Source organism: Lynx canadensis, chromosome F2 (assembly GCF_007474595.2).
Source record: "Lynx canadensis isolate LIC74 chromosome F2, mLynCan4.pri.v2, whole genome shotgun sequence".
NCBI lineage: Eukaryota > Metazoa > Chordata > Mammalia > Carnivora > Felidae > Lynx > Lynx canadensis.
The window spans coordinates 67,196,070-67,220,076 of NC_044320.2; the positions used below are offsets into that span (position 1 = coordinate 67,196,070).

At 38.3% G+C, this 24,007-nt stretch overlaps 2 protein-coding genes across 8 annotated transcripts in view; one reads left to right on the forward strand and one right to left on the reverse strand.

Moving 5' to 3' along the window:
• PDE7A (phosphodiesterase 7A) overlaps window positions 1-2,278 on the forward strand; it is a 139,164-nt gene extending 136,886 nt beyond the window's left edge. For 4 of the 7 annotated variants that reach the window (XR_003966352.1, XR_003966353.1, XR_003966357.1 and 1 more), the window contains one exon: window positions 690-2,278. The gene's annotated coding sequence lies outside the window, so the exon portion shown is untranslated. The remainder of the gene's footprint in view (window positions 1-689) is intronic. The other 3 variants (XR_003966354.1, XR_003966356.1, XR_003966355.1) reach the window with 2 other exon arrangements.
• The window catches only part of MTFR1 (mitochondrial fission regulator 1), a 62,805-nt gene that overhangs the window by 4,667 nt on the left and 34,131 nt on the right, over window positions 1-24,007 (reverse strand). The window contains exons 4-5 of the mRNA XM_030304370.2: window positions 18,668-18,783; window positions 662-894 (exon numbers count right to left, since the gene is read on the reverse strand). Of these exons, the coding sequence (XP_030160230.1) occupies window positions 662-894; window positions 18,668-18,783 (349 nt within the window). The remainder of the gene's footprint in view (window positions 1-661; window positions 895-18,667; window positions 18,784-24,007) is intronic.

Sequence of the window (24,007 nt, forward strand, 5' to 3'; positions counted from 1 at the left end):
CAGGACTCAGGAAGAACGCTAGGAAAAACAACTACTACTTGCCAACAGGTTAATGGGCTAGGATTTCAAGGCTATGGTTTCTTCTCCAAAGTAACAAGGCACACGAATAAAAGCAAACAGTATTAGACCAAGAGTCACAGGACCTGTATTGAGTTTCTACTCTGGGCAAGAGAAGACAAGTGACTATTAAGAAGCTACTTTGTGCTAAAGGCATTTTATAGCATCTCCACTTTTACTCCCATAATTACTCTAAGATATAAATACTATTACTCCATTTTAGAGCAGGAAGGGAGTTAGGCCAAGAACTTGCCTCAGGACATGCAGGTAAGTAAGCAGCACTCAACCCTGTCAGCACCATTTTGAGATTACTTCATGGCTGATAAAATTGGTGCCATTATCACAAAGTTTCCCAGTGCATTCACATGAGCACTAGTTCAACTGTATGAAATTCAGTATTTTCCAAACTCACCCTTTCTGATAGCGTCAAAATTGTTCAACAAAAACCACTTAAACCTGACTGGGTCCTGTACTGAACTACGGAGAGGACTGACCTTTGGTTTTCTAACAACCCCATGGCTGTTCTTTGCTAATAGATTTTAAAATTAGTGGCATTCTCCTAATTTCCAGCTCAATGGTTAAAACAAACGTAGGATTTACAGACCTGCAATGAGATTTTGCTGTTCTTGCAGGGTCACAATTTTGGCAATCTGAGCTCTGAGAGCAGCAAGTTCATTTTCAAGGGCACAGATCTTCTGTAGTGCTTCCTCATTTGCCAGTGCTGTCTTCAGTTGAGGCTCTTCTGGAGACAGGTTTGGTAAGGAAAGCTCCCTGCTTGGCGGCTTCTCAAAGAAAGGCAGGCCATCCTGAAGGGGCTGCCTTGATCTGACCTCTGTCCTGCAAGAAAGACAGAAGGTCGGCTGTCACAGGTTTTGCAAGGAAATACAAAAAATCATCACTGCACACAGTATCTGAGAAATACTTTTCAGACTGACTTTACATAAATCCCCTCCTGTAAGTCTCAAAACAGCAAAGTGCTTGTCAACCTGATGTAGATACATACCAAGCCAGGTTTCTTACTGCCATCATTCTTAACCTCTATATAATATGCATAAGCCCACACTATCAGGAGGCATCACAGATTCCGTTTTTTCTACTTCATGTTTTGTTTTGAACTAAGGTAAAAAAAACTTTTAATGCTCTTTAAAAAGTGGTGGTTCAGGTGATGAAGCTCACTGAGCATGGCACCTGCTTGGGATTTTCTCTCTTCTTCTCTGCCCCTCCCCCGCTCGCTCATGTGCACTCTCATTATTTCTCAAAAGTAAATAAACTTTATTTTTAAAAATGGCAAACTAATTACTGGTTATATTTGACAACAAAATCAAACCAGTAATACATTAGCCTTTCACCAGGGTTTTGGCTTCTGCATTTCACTGTTATTGTTTTCCGTGTATGACAATACAAATCGCAAGACACAGTGTAACAATATGGGCCAAATACAGCAGCAGAAACCAAAAAGGAGGGAGAAGAATCAACTGAACCCATGCAGTAACTATACACACATCCTCATTTTCACTTGGGTGTAAAGGTTTTTAATATGCATTTCTCCATAGTTCCAAATGTTAAGTCTTTTGAGGCTAAGAATAAAATTCAGATGTCTTTTCAACTGTCAATTTATATACTTAGCTATTTCCTACAATTAGATTTTCCGGGCCTCTAAGCCCTTTTTCCTTCCAACTTCATTGAGCTAAAATTGACAACTGTATTTATTTAAGGTGTGCAGCATGATGACTTACATACACACTTGGAAGTAATCACTACAATCAAGTTAATGAGCGCATCCCAGTTTCCCTCACAGTTTCACGAGGTCATGTCTGAGTTCTGGTGAACAAGATGTCGGCAGATGTTGATAAGCCATCTAGGAAAGCTGTTTACAAGGAGAGGACTCCAGGAGAAAGTCCTTTCATCTGTAGCTCCACCCACTCGCTCCTCCTGAGCCTTGAGTACAAGGTGATGGCTGGACTTGAGAGTCACAGACAACCAAAAGCTAACCTGAATGCAGAAGTCAATGCTAACGACGGCAGGGAGCCTGGCTGGGTCCCTGTGGACACTGTAGAGCCACTGTCAGCTTCAGACTATCTACTATGGATGTGTTTGATTTGAGAGAAATAAACCTCCATCCTCTAGAAGTCACCATTTTGGGGGGCATCTCTGTTAAATGTAGTCGAACCTAATCCTGTTATACGACCATCATTAAACTCCATTTTATCTTCTATTTTAACTGGACATTGGTATTTTATTTTTGCTGGAGAGCTGTTACAATTCTTCATTCTACCTTATGTTCTAAATGAAGGAATTCTTGGGGTGCCTGGGTGGCTCAGTCAGTTAAGTGTCTGACTGGATTTCAGCTCAGGTCATGATCTCACCATTTGTGACCTGAGCCGAAATCGAGGCTCTGTGCTGACAGCATGGAGCCTGCTTGAATGGGATTCTCTCTCTCTCTGCCCCTCCCCCACTTGTATTCACTCAATCTCAAAATAAAGAAACAAACTCAAAAAAAACATAAATGAAGGAATTCTTGGACCTTTACCTTTTGGTATTCACTGAATTCTGATGTTTTTCTTCCTATCTAACTTTGCTCATACTCTGTTAATTAAATTTACTATATATAGAGAATGCTTATAAATTATTTACCTATAATATTATTTTTTTTAAATTGTCCAGAACTGACACTGTTTTTTGTTCTTTTTTTTAAATGTTTATTTTGAGAGAGAGAGAGAGAGAAGGAAAGAGAGAGAGGGAGACAGAATCCCAAGCAGGCTCCGCACTGTGCGGAGCCCGATGCGGGCTCAAACCCATGAACCGTGACGACATGACCAGAGCCGAAATCAAGAGTCGGACGCTTATCCAACTGAACCACCCAGGCTCCCCTACCTGTAATATTACTAAAGAAAAATATTTGGAGAATAAAGGTCCCAGTTGTTACCTCACCTTAGCTTAGATAGCAAGAAACTTTAATAATATTAACTTTATTAATTTTATTTAATTTGGAGTATCTATGAGCTAGAGAAAATGTGTGGCTTACAAAGCTTCAATTACCACTCCCTTTCTTACTGCCACACTGGGAAGAAATAGGTGATGAAATTTTTTAAAAAGTACATGAAGGTTGGGGCGCCTGGGTGGCGCAGTCGGTTAAGCGTCCGACTTCAGCCAGGTCACGATCTCGCGGTCTGGGAGTTCGAGCCCCGCGTCGGGCTCTGGGCTGATGGCTCAGAGCCTGGAGCCTGTTTCCGATTCTGTGTCTCCCTCTCTCTCTGCCCCTCCCCTGTTCATGCTCTGTCTCTCTCTGTCCCAAAAATAAATAAACGTTGAAAAAAAATTAAAAAAAAAAAAAAAAAGTACATGAAGGTTAAACAATAGTAAAACCTTCTCTCAGGAACACTATGTTCTGATTAAACAGATTAATATGCTCTTTCAAAGATTATATGTTACAGAAGTTACAGATTAGATGCATGTGCTCTAATCACCTGGAATAAAGAAAGTAATTTCATTAAGACATTAAAATTTTTAAAAATCACTGTGGCTTTCTGTTGATACCACAGACTAAATTCTGATTTCTGCTTATCTTTCATAAGGTAGGTCAAATAATTTTGTTAAACAACTCCATACAATAAATAGAGTTTCAAGTAGACAGAAATTAATCCAGTGAATGAAGCTTTTGGGGGGAACATTTACATGGAGGAATTATATTTAATACCAGTATAATGTCCAGGATTCTTATTTAACTTAATATGTTTCCTCAACTATCTTCCTGATAACTTTTTATGTTTTTAATAAAAAAGAACACGATAATGAATTTTTAAAAAACTACTCCTTGAAAGAACTAGGGACTGCTGATAGGTAAGAGAGTGGTACTGACAGAATTCTAGTCCTTGGAAGAGATTTAGACAAAATACAGAAATCTCAAATGTAGGGGCACTTGGGTGGTCCAGTCAGTTAAGCATCTGACTTTGGCTCAGGTCATGATCTGAGGGTTCATGGGTTTGAGCCCACGTCTGGCTCTGTGCTGACAGCTCAGAGCCTGGAGCCTGCTTCGGATTCTGTGTCTCCCTCTCTCTCTGCCCCTCCCCCATCTGCTTTCTGTCTGGCTCTCTCAAAAATAAATAAATGCTTAAAAAAAAATTTTTTTTTTAAATAAAAGAAATCTCAAGTGTAGAAGTCGAGTATCACACTTGTTCAAAACAAGAGTATAGAAAGATCGAAGAGTAGTAGTAACAGACTGAGTTTAAAGGAAGAGAGTGACCAGAAGCAGTGTCTCAGGACAGGAAGAAAGCCACTGCCATGGGATGGGCATCAAGGGAGGGGCATCTAACGGGTGACAACTGGAGTGGAATTGAGAAGAGAGGAGAAGAAACACAGAGCCTGTGGACTCATCTCTATCCCCATATCTTCCATTTTCTATCAAAGTTCAGCTTTGCTTTAATAAAATGAACCTAAAAGAATGAGTATGTTCATATCTGGGGGTGGAAGTAAGGGCAATGGTTTGTTTTCCTATTATGTATGAGTGCAAACATTTCAGGAAGTTGATACAATAACAGCAAATAAAGTAAAATTTTGGATACCAGAATATTCAGTGCTACTAATAAAAAAAAGACATTATAATACTGTTATTCAAGAACTAGTGGTGGGGTGCCTAGGTGGTTCACCTGGTTAAGCATCAGACTCATGGTTTTGGCTCAGGTCATGATCTCATAGTTCGTTAAGATCGAGCCCCATGTCAGGCTCTGCACTGATAGTTTGGAGCCTGCTTCAGATTCTCTCTCTGCCCTTCCCCCTGCTTGTGTGCTCGCTCGCTCGCTCTCTCTCAAAAATAAACATTAAAAAAAAGAGAGAAGAAGAACTAGTGTCTTTGAATTTTTTTTTTTTTTTAAAGTTTTATTTAAGTAATCTCTACACCCATCCTGGGGCTCAAATTCATGACCCTGAGAATAAGAGTCACATGCTCTTCTGACTGAGCCAGCCAGGCTAGGTCACTTTAGTAGAGAATGTATTCCTCCACGGGAATCTACCCCAAAAACCAAGAGCACACTTTACACATTGTATGTTAGCTAATTTGACATTAAATTATATTTTAAAAAAAAATCTTGGCAGATAAAAAAAAGAGAGAGAGAATATATTCCCACCTCAAATTCTCCCATACATCTCAGGATCCACAAGTATTATTCTAAGTTTGTCTTAAAATGTTATTCAAGTAAGCCAAAGTTCAAACCCCATGAACATTTACTCTTCAATATCCAGAATTAGAACAAGATAATATGGCAATTTGGATTAAGAGATCAATTTATCAACTACAAGTCACTTTTGAACAGCTTACTTTCTTTAAAATATCTTCCTGCCAAAATGAATTGTAAGAGAGAATGAATGTTGAACAGCAACCACAACGTTAAAAAAAAGAATTAAGTTATTATTACATCTACCCATAACTCCTAGAGATGAATTTTTCCATTTCTATTTTCCATCTACTGAAAATTAAGGACAAAGCCCTCATTACTATTAATCTTGAAAATCAGTGTGCCAGAATAAGAGAAAAAAAGTCTAGGCCTTTAGCAAAATGATTTAAAAATAACAGCATCAGATAATCTATATTTTATGTCTGTTCTATTTTTATAAATTTGATGATATAGATTCTGCATTTCCTTATGTGAAATACTGTTAACAGTATTCACAAAGTTCAAACAAAGTAATTATAGGAAATGTGGAAGTTTAAATGTGGATTTTTAGAAGCTGAAAAAGGAAAGTAATCCTGAAGTCATCATGTCTTCTCAAAGACACAGAAAGATTGGACATTTATAGGAACTTAAGAATCAAAAACAAAAAGTTCTCTGTAATATTCTTGTGTGTGGAAAAGATTTACATTTTATGAAATTCTCAGACATGTCCCTTCCTTTAAAATTACAGCCTTTTCCCACAGACATGTTCTTTTAAAATTTTTTTTTAACGTTTGTTTATTTTTGAGACAGAGAGAGCATGAACAGGGGAGGGGCAGAGAGAGAGGGAGACACAGAATCTGAAACAGGCTCCAGGTTCTGAGCCATCAGCACAGAGCCTGACACGGGGCTCGAACCCACAAGCTGTGAGATCATGACCTGAGCTGAAGTCGGACGCCTAACCGACTGCGCCACCCAGGTGCCCCTCCCACAGACATGTTCTATAAGACATTCAACAAATCATTCTCAGAACCACTATGTTTTGCCTTATTCAGAGGGCTATTAAGAGCTAGAATGTAGAGGCAGAATGAATCCAAAGAGAAATAATCCCTTATAAAATCTGTATGTATAATTCTGAGATACTTTTAAGAAACAAAAACAAAAGAAGCATCAAATATCGATGCCCCAAAAGCAAAAGACAGACAAATCAGGACTGTCTCTTAAAAACCATTTTCTGCATCCCAGCTTTTACAGGTCAGATTTCTACCGTTTTCGTTTGATGTGGGCTCCAAAATGCCTTACGGCAAAAAGGAACAGGCTCCTGTTCAGAGTGGCAATGCACAAGAATTTTCTCTTTTTCTTATCCCAATGATATTATCAAGGGCAGCCACTTTTGGAGTACAACTTAGATGAATATGAAGGGCTTTTTAAGCTCCACTGACCATTTCAAAGAAAATTCTAAATTAAATATAATGCACCTCTGAGGTCCTTTTTCTCCTGATCACACAGTAAAAGCTCAAAATTTGAGATCATTTTAAATCAGCTCAATGCTGTATGAAAGATGGTACTCCCAAGATGATTTTTACTAACTCTCCCTCACCATTTGAGTTTAGAAAATAGCCTAGAAAGGTTTTTTTTTTTTAATTTTTTTTTTCAACGTTTATTTATTTTTGGGACAGAGAGAGACAGAGCACGAACGGGGGAGGGGCAGAGAGAGAGGGAGACACAGAATCGGAAACAGGCTCCAGGCTCTGAGCCATCAGCCCAGAGCCCGACGCGGGGCTCGAACTCACGGACCGCGAGATCGTGACCTGGCTGAAGTCGGACGCTTAACCGACTGCGCCACCCAGGCGCCCCTAGAAAGGTTTAAAAATACACTCTATTGTTGGAGCACCTGGCTCAGTCAGTTAAGTGTCCAACTTCAGTTCAAGTCATGATCTCACAGTTTGTGGGCTCGAGCCCCATGTGGGCTCTGTGCTGTCAGCCCAGGGCCTGGAGCCTGCTCTTGATTCTGTGTCTCCCTCTCTTTTTGCCCCTCCCCCACTTGCGCTCTGTCTCTCTCAAAAATAAACATTAAAAACAACTTTTTAAAATATACTCTATTGTCAATAGGATCCAGAGAGGGAAAAAGGCGGCAATTTAGTTCCCTGAAAACACGAAGTTGGGTAGAAACCTAAGTCTTTTTTTTTTTAATTTTTTATGTTTATTTATTTTGAGAGAGAGACAGAGAGGAAGACAAAGTGAGAGAGAGAGAGGGAGACAAAGTGCGAGAGGGAGAGGGCAGAGAGAGAGGGAAACAGAATCCAAAGCAGGCTCCAGGCTCTGAGCTGTCAGCACAGAGTACAACGCGGGGCTCGAACTCACAAGTGTGAGATCACGACCTGAACCAAAGTCAGATCTCAACCAACTGAGCCACTCAGGGGCCCCAAAACCTAAGTCTTTTCAAAGTGAGCAAGTAGTTGGATAAAGACAACTGGACTCGGGAAATTACTTTGATACAGGGAAGTAATCCATGGAAGGATTTATAGTGGGGAGTAAGGTGGGACTTTTGTAAGGCTACAGACCCAGAAGACCGGTAGGATTCATTTCATTAGCTGTTGTAAGCTCGGTTCTTGTTTTGTCATTTTAAAAGCTGGATCTTCCTAAAAGTCAGATTTAATGAGAATGACATCATATCCATGTATTTATGCAGTACGGACTGCACTGTTTTATTGATATACATTATTGGGTTAATGTCTAGTGTCAAATTATTAAAATTAAAATGATAATAGGGGCGGCCTGGGTGGCTCCATCAGTTAAGCGTCCAACTTCAGCTCAGGTCATGATCTCATGCTGCGGGTTCGAGAGCTGGACTGGGCTCTGTGCTGACAACTCTGAGCCTGGAGCCTACTTTGGATTCTATGTCGCCCTCTCTGGCCCTCCCCCATGCTCTTGCATGCACGTGTGCTCTCCCTCTCTCTCAAAAATAAATACTAAAAAAAGTGTATTATGATTAAAACGGGAATGAATAGGGGCGCCTGGGTGGCTCAGTCGGTTAAGCGTCCGACTTCGGCTCAGGTCATGATCTCGCAGTTCGTGAGTTCGAGCCCCGCGTCGGGCTCTGTGCTGACTGCTCAGAGCCTGGAGCCTGTTTCAGATTCTGTGTCTCCCTCTCTCTCTGACCCTCCCCCGTTCATGCTCTGTCTCTCCCTATCTCAAAAATAAATAAACGTTAAAAAATTTAAAAAATAAATAAATAAATAAAATGGGAATGAATAACACCTGCTTTCTGCGCCATGAGTAGGAAATGGTCTTGCTCTAATCCACTGAGCTTCCTGGTCGACCCTCACATCTGTGGAGCTGTGACAAGCCAAAGTGTTGTGTGTTGATTCTCCTTTGGAATCTTATTACTCACTCACTGTCCTCTAAGAAGTCAAGGCTCCTCCCCAACACTCCCTAAATAGAACATTCCATTATACACTTATATTCAACTTTGAAAAATTAAACTGGATGAATTTAGTCAACCTCAGTCTTACTTAGGTATCCTTAGATCATAGATTTTTTATAAACACATTCATCTTAGTCATTAGATTAGAGACATTCTGGTCTAAGAAAAAGGGCTACCTGAAATACTTTCAAGTCCTATGAACCTATAAATTTGTATTTAATACATACTCATTTTGATAAGTATGGGGCACTCAGAATTAAGAATAAGATACAATTAGGAGCACCTAGATGGCTCAGTCAGTTAAGCGTCTGACTCTTGATTTTGGCTCAGGTCATGGTCATCATGGTTGTGGGACTGAGCCCGGAGTCATGGAGCCTTCTTGGGATTCTATCTCCCTCCAGCACCTCCCCCACTCACACGCACACGCTCTCTTTCAAAAAATAATAAAAATTTAAAATAAAATCTTAATAGGGCACCTGTGTGGCTCAGTTAGTTAAGTGTCTGGCTCTTGGTTTCGACTCAGGTGACAATCTCATGGTTCATGAGTTCGAGTCTTGCATTAGGCTCTGCCCTGTCAGCACTGTCTCTGTCTTTCTCTTAAAAATAAATACTTAAAAAATTTAAAAATAAATAAAATAAATAAAATCTTAAAAAAAGATTCAAGTTATCGTTTTTCAAATTATTTTTATTAAGGCATCTCTGTGCCCAATGTGGGGCTCTAACTCACAACCCCGAGACCAAGAGTCACATGCTCTACAGACTGAGCCAACCAGACACCCCAGAAGTTATAGTTTTAAGTTGTAAGTCTACACTGCAAAAAATTCCCATAAAAATGCAATTACTATCAAAGTGACAGATCAAGGGGTACCTGGGTGGCTCAGTCGGTTAAGCGTCCAACTTCAGCTCAGCTCATGATCTCACTGTTCATGAGTTTGAGCCCACCGTCGGGCTCTGTGCTAACAGCCTAGATCCCAGAGCCTGGAGCCTGCTTGGGATTCCACGTCTCCCTCTCTCTCTCTGCCCCTCCCCTGCTCGTGCTCTCTCTCTCTCAAAAACAAACAAACTTTAAAAAAAAAAAAAAAAAAAGGATGACAGATTAAAAAACAAAAAAAACTCAAACTGCCAGGTGAGGGTACTAGTATTCAGTAATTCAAAATAAAGCAAAATTGCATCAACTCTCATTCTTCTACTCTGCCCTCTTTAAAATACATGGTAATATCTCATCAGTCTGACAATACACTGTATCTGGTATGTGAAAATGAGAGGGCTTTCTCAAAACTCCCTTGTATGATGAGCTGGGAAGATGATGAGATTTAGATGCATCGGCCTGTTTATCAGGATACTGGCCAGAGGAAAGTAACACTGAGAATACCCTTCCCAACCATCTACATTTATGCACATCTATAATTTGTCAAAATCAACGTAAAGAGCAATATGGCACCATACTCCAAAAGAAAGTCTGCCAAATTTTTCTAATCATGTGGTGCTTATCATTAACCCTGAAACTATGGGGGCACTTCACTGCCTATCAACTTCCTCCTTCTAGAGCACCACTCAAATTCAACTGGGTTTCCCGTTTCCTTTCACTTTGTTCAATTCAGATTATCTTTACCTAAAGTACTTCCAGACACTCTTTCACAGACCCTTTAGGCAATTATTTTCAACAATGCAAACCAAATCCATTATTCAGATCCATTATGTCAATTCATTTAGTATCATGACAATCCCCCTTATAACTACCTCATGTCATATCCTTTGCAAACATGGCATTTGTGTTAAAAGTCCTTTAGAGGCTTCTCTTTCCAGGAAGATGGGACAGACTAGTTTTCCCTACTCTTCCTCTTAACTAAAACTAAAAACCCTAGACATACATAAAACAAATAGGATTCTGAAAGGTGGGGACAAGACAGAATGGCTAGAACTTTGGGATCCAAAAGAACGACATAGGAGTGAGTTTCCTGTTTTTCTTTTGCTTCATATATCTCAGACTGGTTGCTGGAGTTAATGGGTAAAACTCAGAAATGTCAACGAATGCAGGGCGGGGGGAAAAAGCCCCAACAAAAGTCAGCTCTCCCAGCCAAAAAGGACCAAGAAAAGGGTAGGTTCCCAAGATAGAGAACTTATGTAAAATAACTACTCTACTCCAGCCAAATACCACAGAAAGCACTGTGGCCCCACTTACACCATGCAGCAAAGACTAACTCCCATCCTCATTAGGCTGTAAAGAGATGCCTCACACTCTGCAGGATGCTGTCAAAGAAGGCAGGGAGAAGGGACTTAACAAGGGTACCTCACTCCTTGTGGTATAGTGGGGACAATGTGGGGAGCCTCAAATTACACCCCATCCAGCAGTAATGAGGCACTCACACCTACCTGCTGGGATAATGTCACAAGAGGCCTTGTGGGAAGCTGGAGCTCACATCAGTACCCTGAGGAGTGAACGGAGGCTGAATGAGAAACCTGGATTTCTGCTCCCACCTGGCAGAAAAAGGTGGCACCCACCCTTCTCCTGCCAGAGTGCTATTAGTGGAAAACATCTAAAAGAAAAGGTTTAGATCCAGAGTCTTCTATACCAAAAGTATCTAAGTTTTAGTCAAAAATCCCTCCTCATACCAAGAACCTGAAAGAAGATGAACTGAATGCACAAAGACAATAGATGTTAAAAATTATCTGACATATTTTAAAGAGGCTATGGTCAGAAGGCTTCAGGGAACAATTACCAGCACTCTTGAAACAAATGAAAAAAATAGTCTCAGCAAAGAAACAGAAAATATAAAGGAGAATCCCAAATGAAAATTTTAGAACTAAAAAGTAAAATAACTGAAAAACACAGTACATAGGATCAAACCAAGAATGGAGAATGTTCTGTCTTTGGAGACAGAACAACAGAAATTATTCAATCTGAAAAACAAAAAGCAAACAGACTAGGAAAAAAAAAGTCAACAGTCTCAATAACCTGTATGACTATAAAAGATCTCATACTTGTGCTATCAGGGTCCCAGAAGGAGAGGAGAAAGAGGGCCACACTGAAAAGTACTTAAAGAAATAATGGCAGACAAGTTACTTAAAGAAAATAGTTATAGAAATAATAACAAAGACATAAACCTGAAGATTCAAAGAAACTGAGTGAACTCCAAACAGGATAAACCCAAAGAAATCCATGCCAAGAAACACCTGGCTGAGACTTCTGAAAACCAAAGGCAAAGAAGAAATTTTTAAAGTAGCTACAGACAAAGGATACCCTACCTATAGGGGAAAAATTCATTGAATGACAGAGGATTTCTCATCTGAAACCATGGAGGCTTGAAGAAATGGCACACTGTTCGAGTGTTAAAAGAATAGAACTAATGGGGGGCCTGGGTAGCTTAGTCGGTTAAGTGTCTGACTCTTGGTTTTGGCTCAGTTTGTGATCTCACGGTTCATGAGTTGGGGCCCCACGTTGGCTCCATGCTGTCAGTGTGGTGGCTGCTTCGGATTCTCACTCTCTCTCAAAATAAGTAAATAAACTTTAAAAAATAAAATAAAAAAATAAATAAAAACTATGAACTCATAACCTCATGTCTAGCAAATATATATATTTCCCTCAAAACTGGGGAAATCAAGAATTCTCAAATAAAACAAAAAACAAAAAACTTACAGCAAGCACACCTATACTGAAATAATAGCTGAAGGAGTTCTCCAAATGGAAAGAAAGCAATAAAAAGAGAAACTGCATCAAGCAGAAAGAAAAACACAGCAAAAATGTGGGTAAATAGACTTATTCTCTCATCCTGTTTCTAAATTATGTTTGAAGGAAATATCATACTGATGTGATTCCAAATGTCTGTAAAGAAGGTTTTTAAGAAAATTATAAACAGGGAGGGTATTGGGACATAAAGAAGTTCAACTGGTAAAATGACAACACCAGTAGAATGTGGTAAGCTATGTATATATAATGTAATACCTAGGTCAACCACCAAAAGAACTTCACAAAGAAAGACACTGAAAAACACAGATAAATCAAAAAGGAAATCCAAAAAAAAATGTTTAAGTCATCCACGGTAAAGCAGAAAAAAGAAAACAGAGAACAGAGGGGAAAAAAGAGTAGATTTGAACTCTAACATATCAATAACTACATAAATGTAAATGCTTTATATGCACCAAGTAAAAGACCAATTGGCAGAGTGTGTTAAAACAGACATAGCAATTCTAAATGTGTATGCACCAAATAGAAATACACAAATCCACAAATATAGCTGGAGATCTCAACACCCCCTTTTGAACAACTGTTAGAATAGACAATCAGAAAGGATGGAGAAAAATTCAACAATGGAACCTCTTCGACATTTATAGGATACACCTTTTTTTCAAATAACCACAGAAAATAAATCAAAATGGTCCATATCAAGGACCATTAAAATAACAAGTTTAAATTTTTTTTTTAACATTTATTTTTGAGACAGAGAGAGACAGAGCATGAACGGGGGAGGGTCAGAGAGAGGGAGACACAGAATCTGAAACAGGCTCCAGGCTCTGAGCTGTCAGCACAGAGCCCGATGCGGGGCTTGAACTCACGGACTGCGAGATCATGACCTGAGCTGAAGTCGGACGCTTAACCGACTGAGCCACCCAGGCGCCCCACTCAACAAGTTTAAAAGAAGCATATATAACATCTGTTCTCTGACCATAACAGAATCAAACTAGAACTCAATAATGCAAAGATAACAGCAAAATTTCCAAATATTTGGAAACTGAACAAACTTCTAAATAATCCACAGATCAAAGAAGATACCTCAAGGGAAATAAAAAAATATAGTGAGCTGGATTTTTAAAAAATACAATATATTGAAACATGTAGGGTACAGCTAAAGCAGTGTTGAGAGGGCAATTTATAGCACTAAAAATGGTTTTACAGTAATCTCCCTTTCAAATAAACAAACAAACAAAAACAGTACTCTCCCCTTATCCACGGAGGAATACGTGCCAAGACCTCCAGTGGATGCCTGAAACTTTGGATAATACTGAACACTATATATACTGTGTTCCTGCCTACACCTACATATTGACAATAAAGTTTAAGTTATAAATTAAGCACAGCAAGAGATTAACAATAAAATAGAACAATTCTAACAATCTACTGTAATAAAAGTTATGTGAATGTGATCTCTCTCAAAATGTCTTACTGTACCATACTCATCCTTGTGACAAAATACCTACATGATGAGATGAAGTGAGGTGAATGACGTAGGCACTGTAAGAGTTAGTACTGACCTTCTGACGATATGTCAGAAGGAGGATCATTTGCTTCTTACTGCAGTTGACTGTAGGTAAATGAAATCATGGAAAGACAAACTGCAGGCAAGAGGGGAGGAGTACCATATTAGAAAAAAAGGAAAAGTCTAAAATTAATAATGTAAGCTCCTACTTTAAAAGCTTAGAAAAATATGAGCAAAATGAGCTCAAAGCAAATAGAAGAAAACAATAGGAGGAGAAACCAATCAAACAGAAAAATTGAAAACAGAAAAATCAACGAAAAGAGTGTTGGTTCTTTGAAAAGATTAGTAAAATTGACAAGTCTTAAAAAAAGAGAAGACACAAATTACTAATATTAGGAAATGAAACGGGTATCACTACAGCCTTATAAACTACTACAAACACTACAAACAATGCTACACACATAAATTTGACCACTTAGATGAAATGGACCAATTCCATGAGAAGCACAAACTACTACATCTCACCCAACATGAAACTGATAAAAGTCCTATAACTTTATTAAAGAAATTGAATTCACAATTTTAAGACACAACAAAAAGAAATCTCCAAGCCCAGATGGTTTCACTGGAGAAAACTATAAAATATTTATAAAACAATTAACACCAGTTCTATATAATCTCTTCAGAACACAGAAGAGAGGCACTGTCCAATTCATTTTATGAAGCTAGTATTACCTTGACACCAAAACTAGACAAAGGATCACAGACTTAAATGTAAAACAGAACTATAAAATTTTTTTAAAAAACATGTCCCAACAACATCAAGAAATCGAACAGGATCTACCAATGTTCTCCTCCACACAGAGTCTCCTCCAATAACACTGAGATAATGAAAGAAATCATGCAAGATGGCCCAAGTTCAAGCCATAATGCAAGTCAATGAGGATTTCTTCCATTATAAGACAGGGACATACAGATATGTCACGAGAACAAATGAAGAATCAGAAAAATATCAAAGCTTTCGGATACATGCTGTCAAACTCACTGGATAGGGAACACTGAAAGGAGCAGCACAAGGACAGAAAGAACAATCCTGGATTGCTGCCAATTCCTGGGGAAATTCATGGGGAGAGAATGGCTATTTCAGGATTCTTTGAGGAGTAAATGATCTGACATTGAGAAGGTGATTATTGCAGCTTGGGGCCAACTGACAAGTTCAGATGAACCATAACATATCATTTATTTTCCATAATGCCATGCATTTAAGTGACCCCTTAAATTGAAATTAAGCAATGTAAGGTTCTCGATGACAGTGGGATCTTTATCTCTTCACCTTCTTACTATAATGTGCCTCTTGTTTTCTTGTTTCACCCCAGGCTCCGTGCTTCTGCTTCCTTTATATCACTGAACATATAAAAACACTAATAGAGAACAGCAAAGTAGCTAAATGCCTTTAAAGTTCTTTGGTTGTCTTTATTTTTCTTTCATGATAATGTCCTTTTTGACTTTGATAGTTCACAAAAAATGTGATAGCACATGTCTTAAAAGTTCATAGCATTCCTTTGTAGAAATGAAGTAGTTTCTGTCTTTAACCAACAAGGATTTCAGACAAAAAAAAAAAAAAGCTATGGAAACACCCATTTACCATCTTTATAATTTTTTTCAACGTTTATTTATTTTTGGGACAGAGAGAGACAGAGCATGAACGGGGGAGGAGCAGAGAGAGAGGGAGACACAGAATCGGAAACAGGCTCCAGGCTCTGAGCCATCAGCCCAGAGCCCGACGCGGGGCTCAAACTCACGGACCGCGAGATCGTGACCTGGCTGAAGTCGGACGCTTAACCGACTGCGCCACCCAGGCGCCCCTATAATTTTTTTCAAATAATGCTTTCTTAATTCAGACCTCGCTTAAGATTTGCCAAAAGCAATGAAAATAGATTATTGTTTCTCTCAATAAGCTAACATTCTGGGTTTTTCTTCATTTGTCTTAACCTAACTTGCAATCTGAACTCAAAAAGAAAGTAACTCTCCACAGGAAATAACTATCATTTATGGTAGTTTTCTCTTTATACTGTGTAATGGTCTGTGCTGTAAAGAAGATGGTGTCCGGGAGGGAAAATTTCCCACTACCTTTCTTGGTTCTTTTGGTTCATGTAATAATTAACAAAGGACAGGTTTAAAAATAGAATACAAAAATCTGCAGGCTATAACACTAAGTCCAGGGTTCCTACACTGACAGCAAAAGCAATCCATAAAAGAAAAAAATTGATAAATTGGATTTCATCAGAATTAAAAACTTTTGCTTTCTGAAAGACTTAAATGAAAAGACAAGCTTTCACTTGTCCCATTATATGTGGGAGGAAAGATTTACATACTACTTATTACTACTTATCTGACAAGGACTCCGATCTAAAATACATAAAGAACTCTTGAAAATATCTCCAATTAGAAAATTGGACATGAAGAAACACTTTATCCAAAAGACAGCAAATAAGGGGCATCTGGGTGGCTCAGTAGGCTGAGCATCTGACTCTTGATATCAATTCAGGTCATGGTCTCACAGTTTGTGAATTCAAGTCCCACATCAGGCTCTGCCCTGACAGCACAGCACAGAGCCTGATTCTCTCTCATCCTCTCTCTCTGCCCCTCCCTGCTCACACACTCTGCCTTTATCAAAATAAGTAAACTTAAAAAACAATTTTAAAAAATAGTTTAAAAAAAAAGATGGCAAATAAACTCTTGAAAAGATGTTCAACATCATTAGCCATTAAGGAAATACAAATTAAAAACCACAATATCACCACACAACTACTAGAATGGTAAGAAAAGAAAAAAGAATGATGACACTAAATACTGGCAAAGATACAGCTAGATAAGCTATACATTACTACTGGGATTGACAAATAGTATAGCCACTCTGGAAAATGGTTTGCCAGTTTCATAAAACATAAACACGAAACTATTTCATGACTGAGATGACCCAGCAACTGCACTCATGGGCATTTACCCCAGAGAAATAAAAACTTATGCTCATTCAAACTTCGGTACACAAATGTTTGTAGCAACTTTATTCGTAACAGCCAAAAACTGGAATCAATCCAGATGTTCCATCAATTGGTGCATGGTTAAACACAATGGTCCATCCATACCAAGGAATACTACCTCAGCTCTAAAAATGAAAAAAACTACAGGTATATACAACAATCTGGACAAATCACTAGAGAATTATGCTTGGCGAAAAAAGCCTGTCCCAAAAGGTTACATACTGTATGATTCAATTTGTATAACATTCTTGAAATGACAAAATTGTGAAAATGGAGAAAAGCTAAGTGCCTGCAACTGATTAAGGAGAGACTGGAGAGGGAAGGGAAGTGGGTGTAGCCACATGAGGGATAACTGCGATAGAGAAATGTTCTGTACCTCGACTTTTAGCAGTGTCAACATACTGGTTTTAATATTATACCAGTTTTGCAAGATGTTACCATTGGAGAAAATGGGGTACAGAGTACAGGAAATGTTTCTGTATTATTTCATACAACTGTATGTAATAATCTATTATCTCAAAATAAAAAGTTCAATTAAAAAATAAAATGAACATCTTTAAAAGCTCTAACTGCTAATCTGCAGTATATGGTCTGTGTTCATTTACCACCATGTCCTCACTTCTACTTGTCATTCAAATCATCCATAAGCAATGAATTTGCCAAAAGCAATGGAAATAGATTACTGTTTCTTGGATTACTTGATTCTTATTTTATGCAGCTAATACCACTCAAATGAAACTACTCTTGCTAAAGTCAATGATAATCTTCCAACTACAAAACAAAATTGAAACTTGCTAGTTTTTTGATTTACCTAGCCTCTAAGTATTTGACACTGATAATTAGTTTATTCCCCTTCCATGAAATTCTCCTACCTCTGCTGGTTGTCCTTGCTCCAGCATTCTCTTCTCTGAGAAACCTTGCCAAACCTCTCTCATCCCACAGTGGCCTTCTGGATTTACTTAGTAAACTTTATAATATCAACATCATTGATTTCCTTTTTAATCTCCTCTAGCACACCAAATATTCCTAGAAAGCAGTGTCTTAGTTTACCTCTGTATTTCTGAGGCCTAGTAAGAATGAAGAGTTGGGGCGCCTGGGTGGCTCAGTCGGTTTAACGTCAGCTTGTGGGTTCGAGCCCCACGTCAGGCTCTGTGCTGACAGCTCAGAGCCTGGAGCCTGCTTCAGATTCTGCATCCCTCTCTCACTCTGCCCCTCCCCTGCTCATGCTCGCTTGCTCTCTCTCTCTCGATCTCAAGAATAAACACTAAAAAAATTAAAAAAAAAAAGAATGAAGAGTTACATATGCTGCATGACTTGTTTATTAGACTGAAAGTGTAGTCAATAATTTATTCAGGCTCTTTGAAATAAATGAAAGTACCTCTCTAACTCTTACACATTATGTCCTCTGAATCACACTCATCTTGACACAACTTTTAGGAAGCATTCTCCAGTGATTACACAAAGTCCCTAATGTGACCCACACTGATTCCTCTGCCCCAATAATATCATTTTAATTACTTATCTAAACATATTTATGATAGTTGCTTCTGGTTTCATATTAAGGTTCTGAAGGGCAGGCAATTCTATAACTCATAAGCACTTAAGACACAGTTATAGGTCTCTAGGAACTTTATAATACTGAGTGTTTAAAATAAACAGAAAAGAAGACTACTTGTGAAAAATAACTGGGTTAGTGACTAGAAATCAAATTAGGCTACTAAAAGAAAATATTGCAAATGTATCACCCTTTAAAATCATAAATACTGCATCTCAGCCCTGAGAGCCTTCCAGACTAACCTTCGTCTTGTTGAACACTCTTCTTCTTCGTTGGCTACCCATCCAACATCAGCAAAAGACACCACTGCATCCTCTCCTGGATGGCTAGGGCTCCATTCTGTTGTAGGGCTGGTAAGCTATAAGTTATAAACAGGAAAGGTGTTTGTCACCAAAATGTTAGAATAAAACTTTTTTTTTTTTTTTAAATTTTTTTTTTTTTTTCAACGTTTATTTATTTTTGGGACAGAGAGAGACAGAGCATGAACGGGGGAGGGGCAGAGAGAGAGGGAGACACAGAATCGGAAACAGGCTCCAGGCTCTGAGCCATCAGCCCAGAGCCCGACGCGGGGCTCGAACTCGTGGACCGTGAGATCGTGACCTGGCTGAAGTCGGACACTTAACCGACTGCGCCACCCAGGCGCCCCAGAATAAAACTTTTTAATCACCCAAAGGAAAATCATCAGCTCTGGTGTTACAAACACATGGACAGTTTCTAACATCTCCATTGAAGGTCCCCACAAAAGAGAACATCAGTTACATTGTATCGTTGCCTAATACGATTATGACAATCTCTGAATTATAACTTTATTCAATTTTTATTTTACAGGTCAAATGAGATTGGCTTTAAAAACAAGCCAACAGGGGTACACGGGTGGCTCAGTGGGTTAAGCGTCCGACTTGTGATTCCGGCTCGGGTCATGATCTCACAGTTCGTGGGTTCGAGCCCAGCATGGGGCTCTGTGTTGACAGTGTGGAACTTGTTTGGGATTCCCTCTCTCTCCCTCTATGCCCCTCCCAGCTTGTGTGTGCATTCTCTCTTTCAAAATAAATGAACTAAAAACAAAAGTCTTAAAAAAAAAAAAAAAGCCAACAAATACCTGTGTTCATCCTAAAATATTATGAAAATTTTTAGTATTTAAGCATTAAAAAAATCAATTTTTCTGAAGAGATTTAGTCAAAAAAAGTATAATAATAAGAACAAGCAAGCAATATATGTGCTAAATATGGGAATATTTTTAAATGGATTCGTATATAGGGATGCTGTTAAAGTGCTGAAAATAACATTTTTAAAGATTTTTTTTTTTTAATGTTTACTTATTTCTGAGAGAGAGACAGAGCACGAGCAAGGGAGGGGCAGAGAGAGAGAGACACACAGAGTCCGAAGCAGGCTCCAGGCTCTGGGCTGTCAGCACAAAGCCCGACGCAGGGCTCGAACTCATGACCTATGAGATCATGACATGAGCTGAAGTCAGACACTTAACCAACTGAGCCACCCAGGTGCCCCTGAAAATACATTGTTTTAAATCATGATTTTTAAAGTATTAACTATATTAAAGAACAAAACAAATAGAATTCTCTAAAGTTTAACCACGTAAATGACAGAATATTCTGAAATACAAAGAAAAAGCATGCAAGTTCTGAAATTTACCTTGGAAAGTAGATGGAAAGATAATTAAATTAAAGTGTTGTTATAAGTGTAATGCCTCAGAGACAGATGACCAATGACTAATGATTTTAAAATAAAGTTATCAGATTAATACTTCCTAAAAGTAACACTGAGGTTTAAATAAAAAAGAAAATGCAGACTTTTTAAATGAAGAAAAAAGTTAAAAAGGCCAAAGAGATTTACTTATTGACATATTTATCAGAAAAGTTGTGCTGTAACTCATGCTTTGTTTGAACCTTCTCAATACTATCGTTGCTAGATCAGGCTTTTGAAGCTACACTTAAATAATGCTTCTTCCTCAACGGTAAAATATACCACGCAAACACATAATACTGAAACAGTTAAATATCTTTAATATTATGAATTAAATTTTAATTGAACACACTGGCTACTCGTATGTGCACCCATTCTGGTACCATAATTACCTAACATTATCAACTTAATAAAGCAGCATTAGAAAACTGACATTTTAATAACACACTAAGAATATCAAGTATTTGAAATGCCTTAAATTACAGCTTTTGGGCAGGACAAAGGTACAGTCAAGAGGGAAAACAGTTGTATTAAAGGAGTAAATATTTAAGAATCTAATCCCAGGCAAGAACAAAAAATAAACAAAAACTAATAATGAAATTAAGATGAAAAGCCTTTCAAAATACAAATGTTTTAGGGGCACCTGGGTTGTTCAGTAGATTAAACATCTGACTTCAGCTCAGATCATGATCTCATGGTTCATGGGTTCAAGCCCCACATTGGGCTCTGTGCTGACAGCTCTGGAGCCTGTCTGGATTCTGTGTCTCCCTCCCTCTCTGCCCCTGCCTCGCTCATGCTCTGTCTCTCTCACAAATAAACAACAAAAAAAATTTTTTTAATACAAATGTTTTAAAGCATGTACTTGGGGCGCCTGGGTGGCGCAGTCGGTTGAGCGTCCAACTTCAGCCAGGTCACGATCTCGCGGTCCGTGGGTTCGAGCCCCGCGTCGGGCTCTGGGCTGATGGCTCAGAGCCTGGAGCCTGTTTCCGATTCTGTGTCTCCCTCTCTCTCTGCCCCTCCCCCGTTCATGCTCTGTCTCTCTCTGTCCCAAAAATAAATAAATGTTGAAAAAAAAAAAATTTTTTTTTAAAGCATGTACTTGAATAACTGGCCATAAGAGAAGAAAAGTAAACACTTTAGGAAGTACATTACCAAGGGATACGATCAAAGAAAAATCGAAAGGATTTTTATACTTCTCCCCCATTACATTTTAGGTATTTATCCAAATAAGTCAATAAACACACAGATATTCAGTCAATGGGTATCTCATACAACTTAAATTAACATAACTCAAATGGGCATCACATCTGATCTTAAGAGCCAGAGAAATCTGGCAATATTATTCCTATCCACTATTGAAAAGAGAATGATGGGGGTGCCCAGGTGACTCAGTAGGTTGAGAGTCCAACTTCGTTCAGCTCAGGTCATGATCTCGCAGTTCACGTGAGTTTGAGCCCCACATTGGGCTCACTACTGTTAGCCTGTCAGTGCAAAGCCTGCTTCAGATCCTCTCTCTGACCCTCCCCAACTTGTGCTTGCTCAAAAATAAATTTAAAAAAAAAAAGAAAAGACAAAAGAAAACAGAATCATGTATTAACATTCCTATAACATTGTATTAGGGAGATTCCAAGTGGATTACATGGAGATACTTAAACAAAAAGGTCTCCAAGCCCTGTGGAAACTCCTAGAAGGAACACAGTATTTAATGGGCTATTCTGTACAAGTGAAAGATCATAAAAGTAAAACCTGAATGATGAAGATGCTAGTTCATGAAGATCAGTCTGTTTATAACTATTTTAGAAAATAAAATTGTAGGGGCACCTGGGTGGCTCAGTCGGTTAAGTGTATGACTCTTGATTTTAGCTCAGGTCATGATCATCTCATGCTTGTGAGATCGAGCCCCATGTCAGGCATGGAGCCTGCTTGGGATTCATTCATATTTTCTCTCTCTCTCTCTCTCTCTGCCCCTCTCCCTTGCTCATGCTCTTAAACTAATTAATTTTTTAAAATGATAGTAAATAAAATTTTATTTCAATAGTTACTAGTTTGTTGGAAGTGACGTATATTTAAGACAAGTAAAATGAAGTTTTGACCTCAAGACTTCTTACTTTCCCGCAAAAGTTACAAAAATTAGTTTTCTTCCTAGATATTTTTGTTTATAAAAGGAGAAAAATGATACTTTTCTAAAAACAAATATTTAAAAACATAAATCAACCCATTTTTGACAGCTTTTCAGAGTATTTTATAATGTAAAGATCAAACAATGCATCTAAATTTTACATCTGTAGTACCTTCAACATATTAAACATGAAATGTTGCTTTCTGCATAAACTTAAAAAAACAAAAATTTTCCATTGACTTAGTTTACAATCTTACTAAGAAATTATTCTAGGTAATCACCAAAATAATACCCTGTCTATATAACACATGTTCAATGAGATGAAAATACTGATACTGTCAAGAACCAATTCCAGAATTGATCATATCTGTATCATTACTAATGGACATCCTGCCCCACAGAACAGTCATCTTAATATTTAAGTCACATATCTACATAACAGTGATTTATGCCATTAAAAAAGAAACAAAAAAAAAGGCTAACAAAGTCCCTGGGGAAACCAAACTCATCCAAAACACAAAATAAAACTGAAAATACAGTAACACTAATCTTATTTTAAAGATTTAAAGTTGTTGCTGAGGGGTGCCTGGGTGGCTCGGTTGGTTAAGCGTCCGACGTCGGCTCAGGTCATGATCTCACGGTCCGTGAGTTCGAGCCCCGTGTCGGGCTCTGGGCTGACCGCTCAGAGCCTGGAGCCTGTTTCAGATTCTGTGTCTCCCTCTCTCTCTGCCCCTCTCCTGTTCATGCTCTGTCTCAAAAATAAATAAACGTTAAAAAAAAAAAATAAAGTTGTTGCTGAAATGCGCACTGAGTAACAAGAATGGAATAGGAGGGGCGCCTGGTTGGCTCAGTTAAGCGTCCGACTTCAGCTCAGGTCATGATCCTGCGCTTCCTGGGTTCGAGCCCCGTGTCGAGCTCTGTGATGACAGCTCGGAGCCTGGACCCTGCTTCAGATTCTGTATCTCTCTCTCCTCTCTCTGCCCCTCCCCAGCTTGCACTCTGTCTCCCAAAAATAAATAGATACTTTAAAAATTTTTAAATAAAAAAGAATGGAATAGTAAAGACAATTCACTTAATTAAGTACCAGTTAAGGTAACATCAGTGCAGGCAAGGGGGCTGATGGCATGGAACTGTTGGAAGTACAATTTAGATGGCACTACTGACATGCATGGATGACCAATGGGAAGTTTGAAAAAGACAAAGCCAACTTACTGAAAGTTCCAGCAAGGTCCTGTCCTATCATAGCTATCATTGTGACAGAGGAAAAAAAAACAAAACAAAACACACAGTAAAGAAAGAATAGAAAATTTTTTTTTTCCAAAATCAAGGGCATTATAAAATTTTAAATTAAAATTAGTATTTATTGATTTGTAAGTATCCAAATTCCTTCCAGAAAGTATGAAAAGTATTTCATTCAGAGCAAAAATTCAGTAGCAGCATTATTATTTTTACTGATCTTAAGTTTAATTCAACATCTGGTACAACTTAAATTACCCAAATTCAATTATATTTCAAAAATTTTACTACAGTAACTTTAGATAATTTTAAATATTCTGATAATGTAAAACTATACCAACTATACCAAGACAAATGATTTAATAAAATGCATGAAAGAAAAATACACAGCTTGTATAAAAATTGAAACACTTAGAATAAAATATTAGAAGAGCTAATTTTGTCCTAATGTGACTTTTCATAAAATAAATACACTGGTACTAGGAACCAGGATTCTCTCGGTTTCTTGCCAAAAAGGGTATAATAG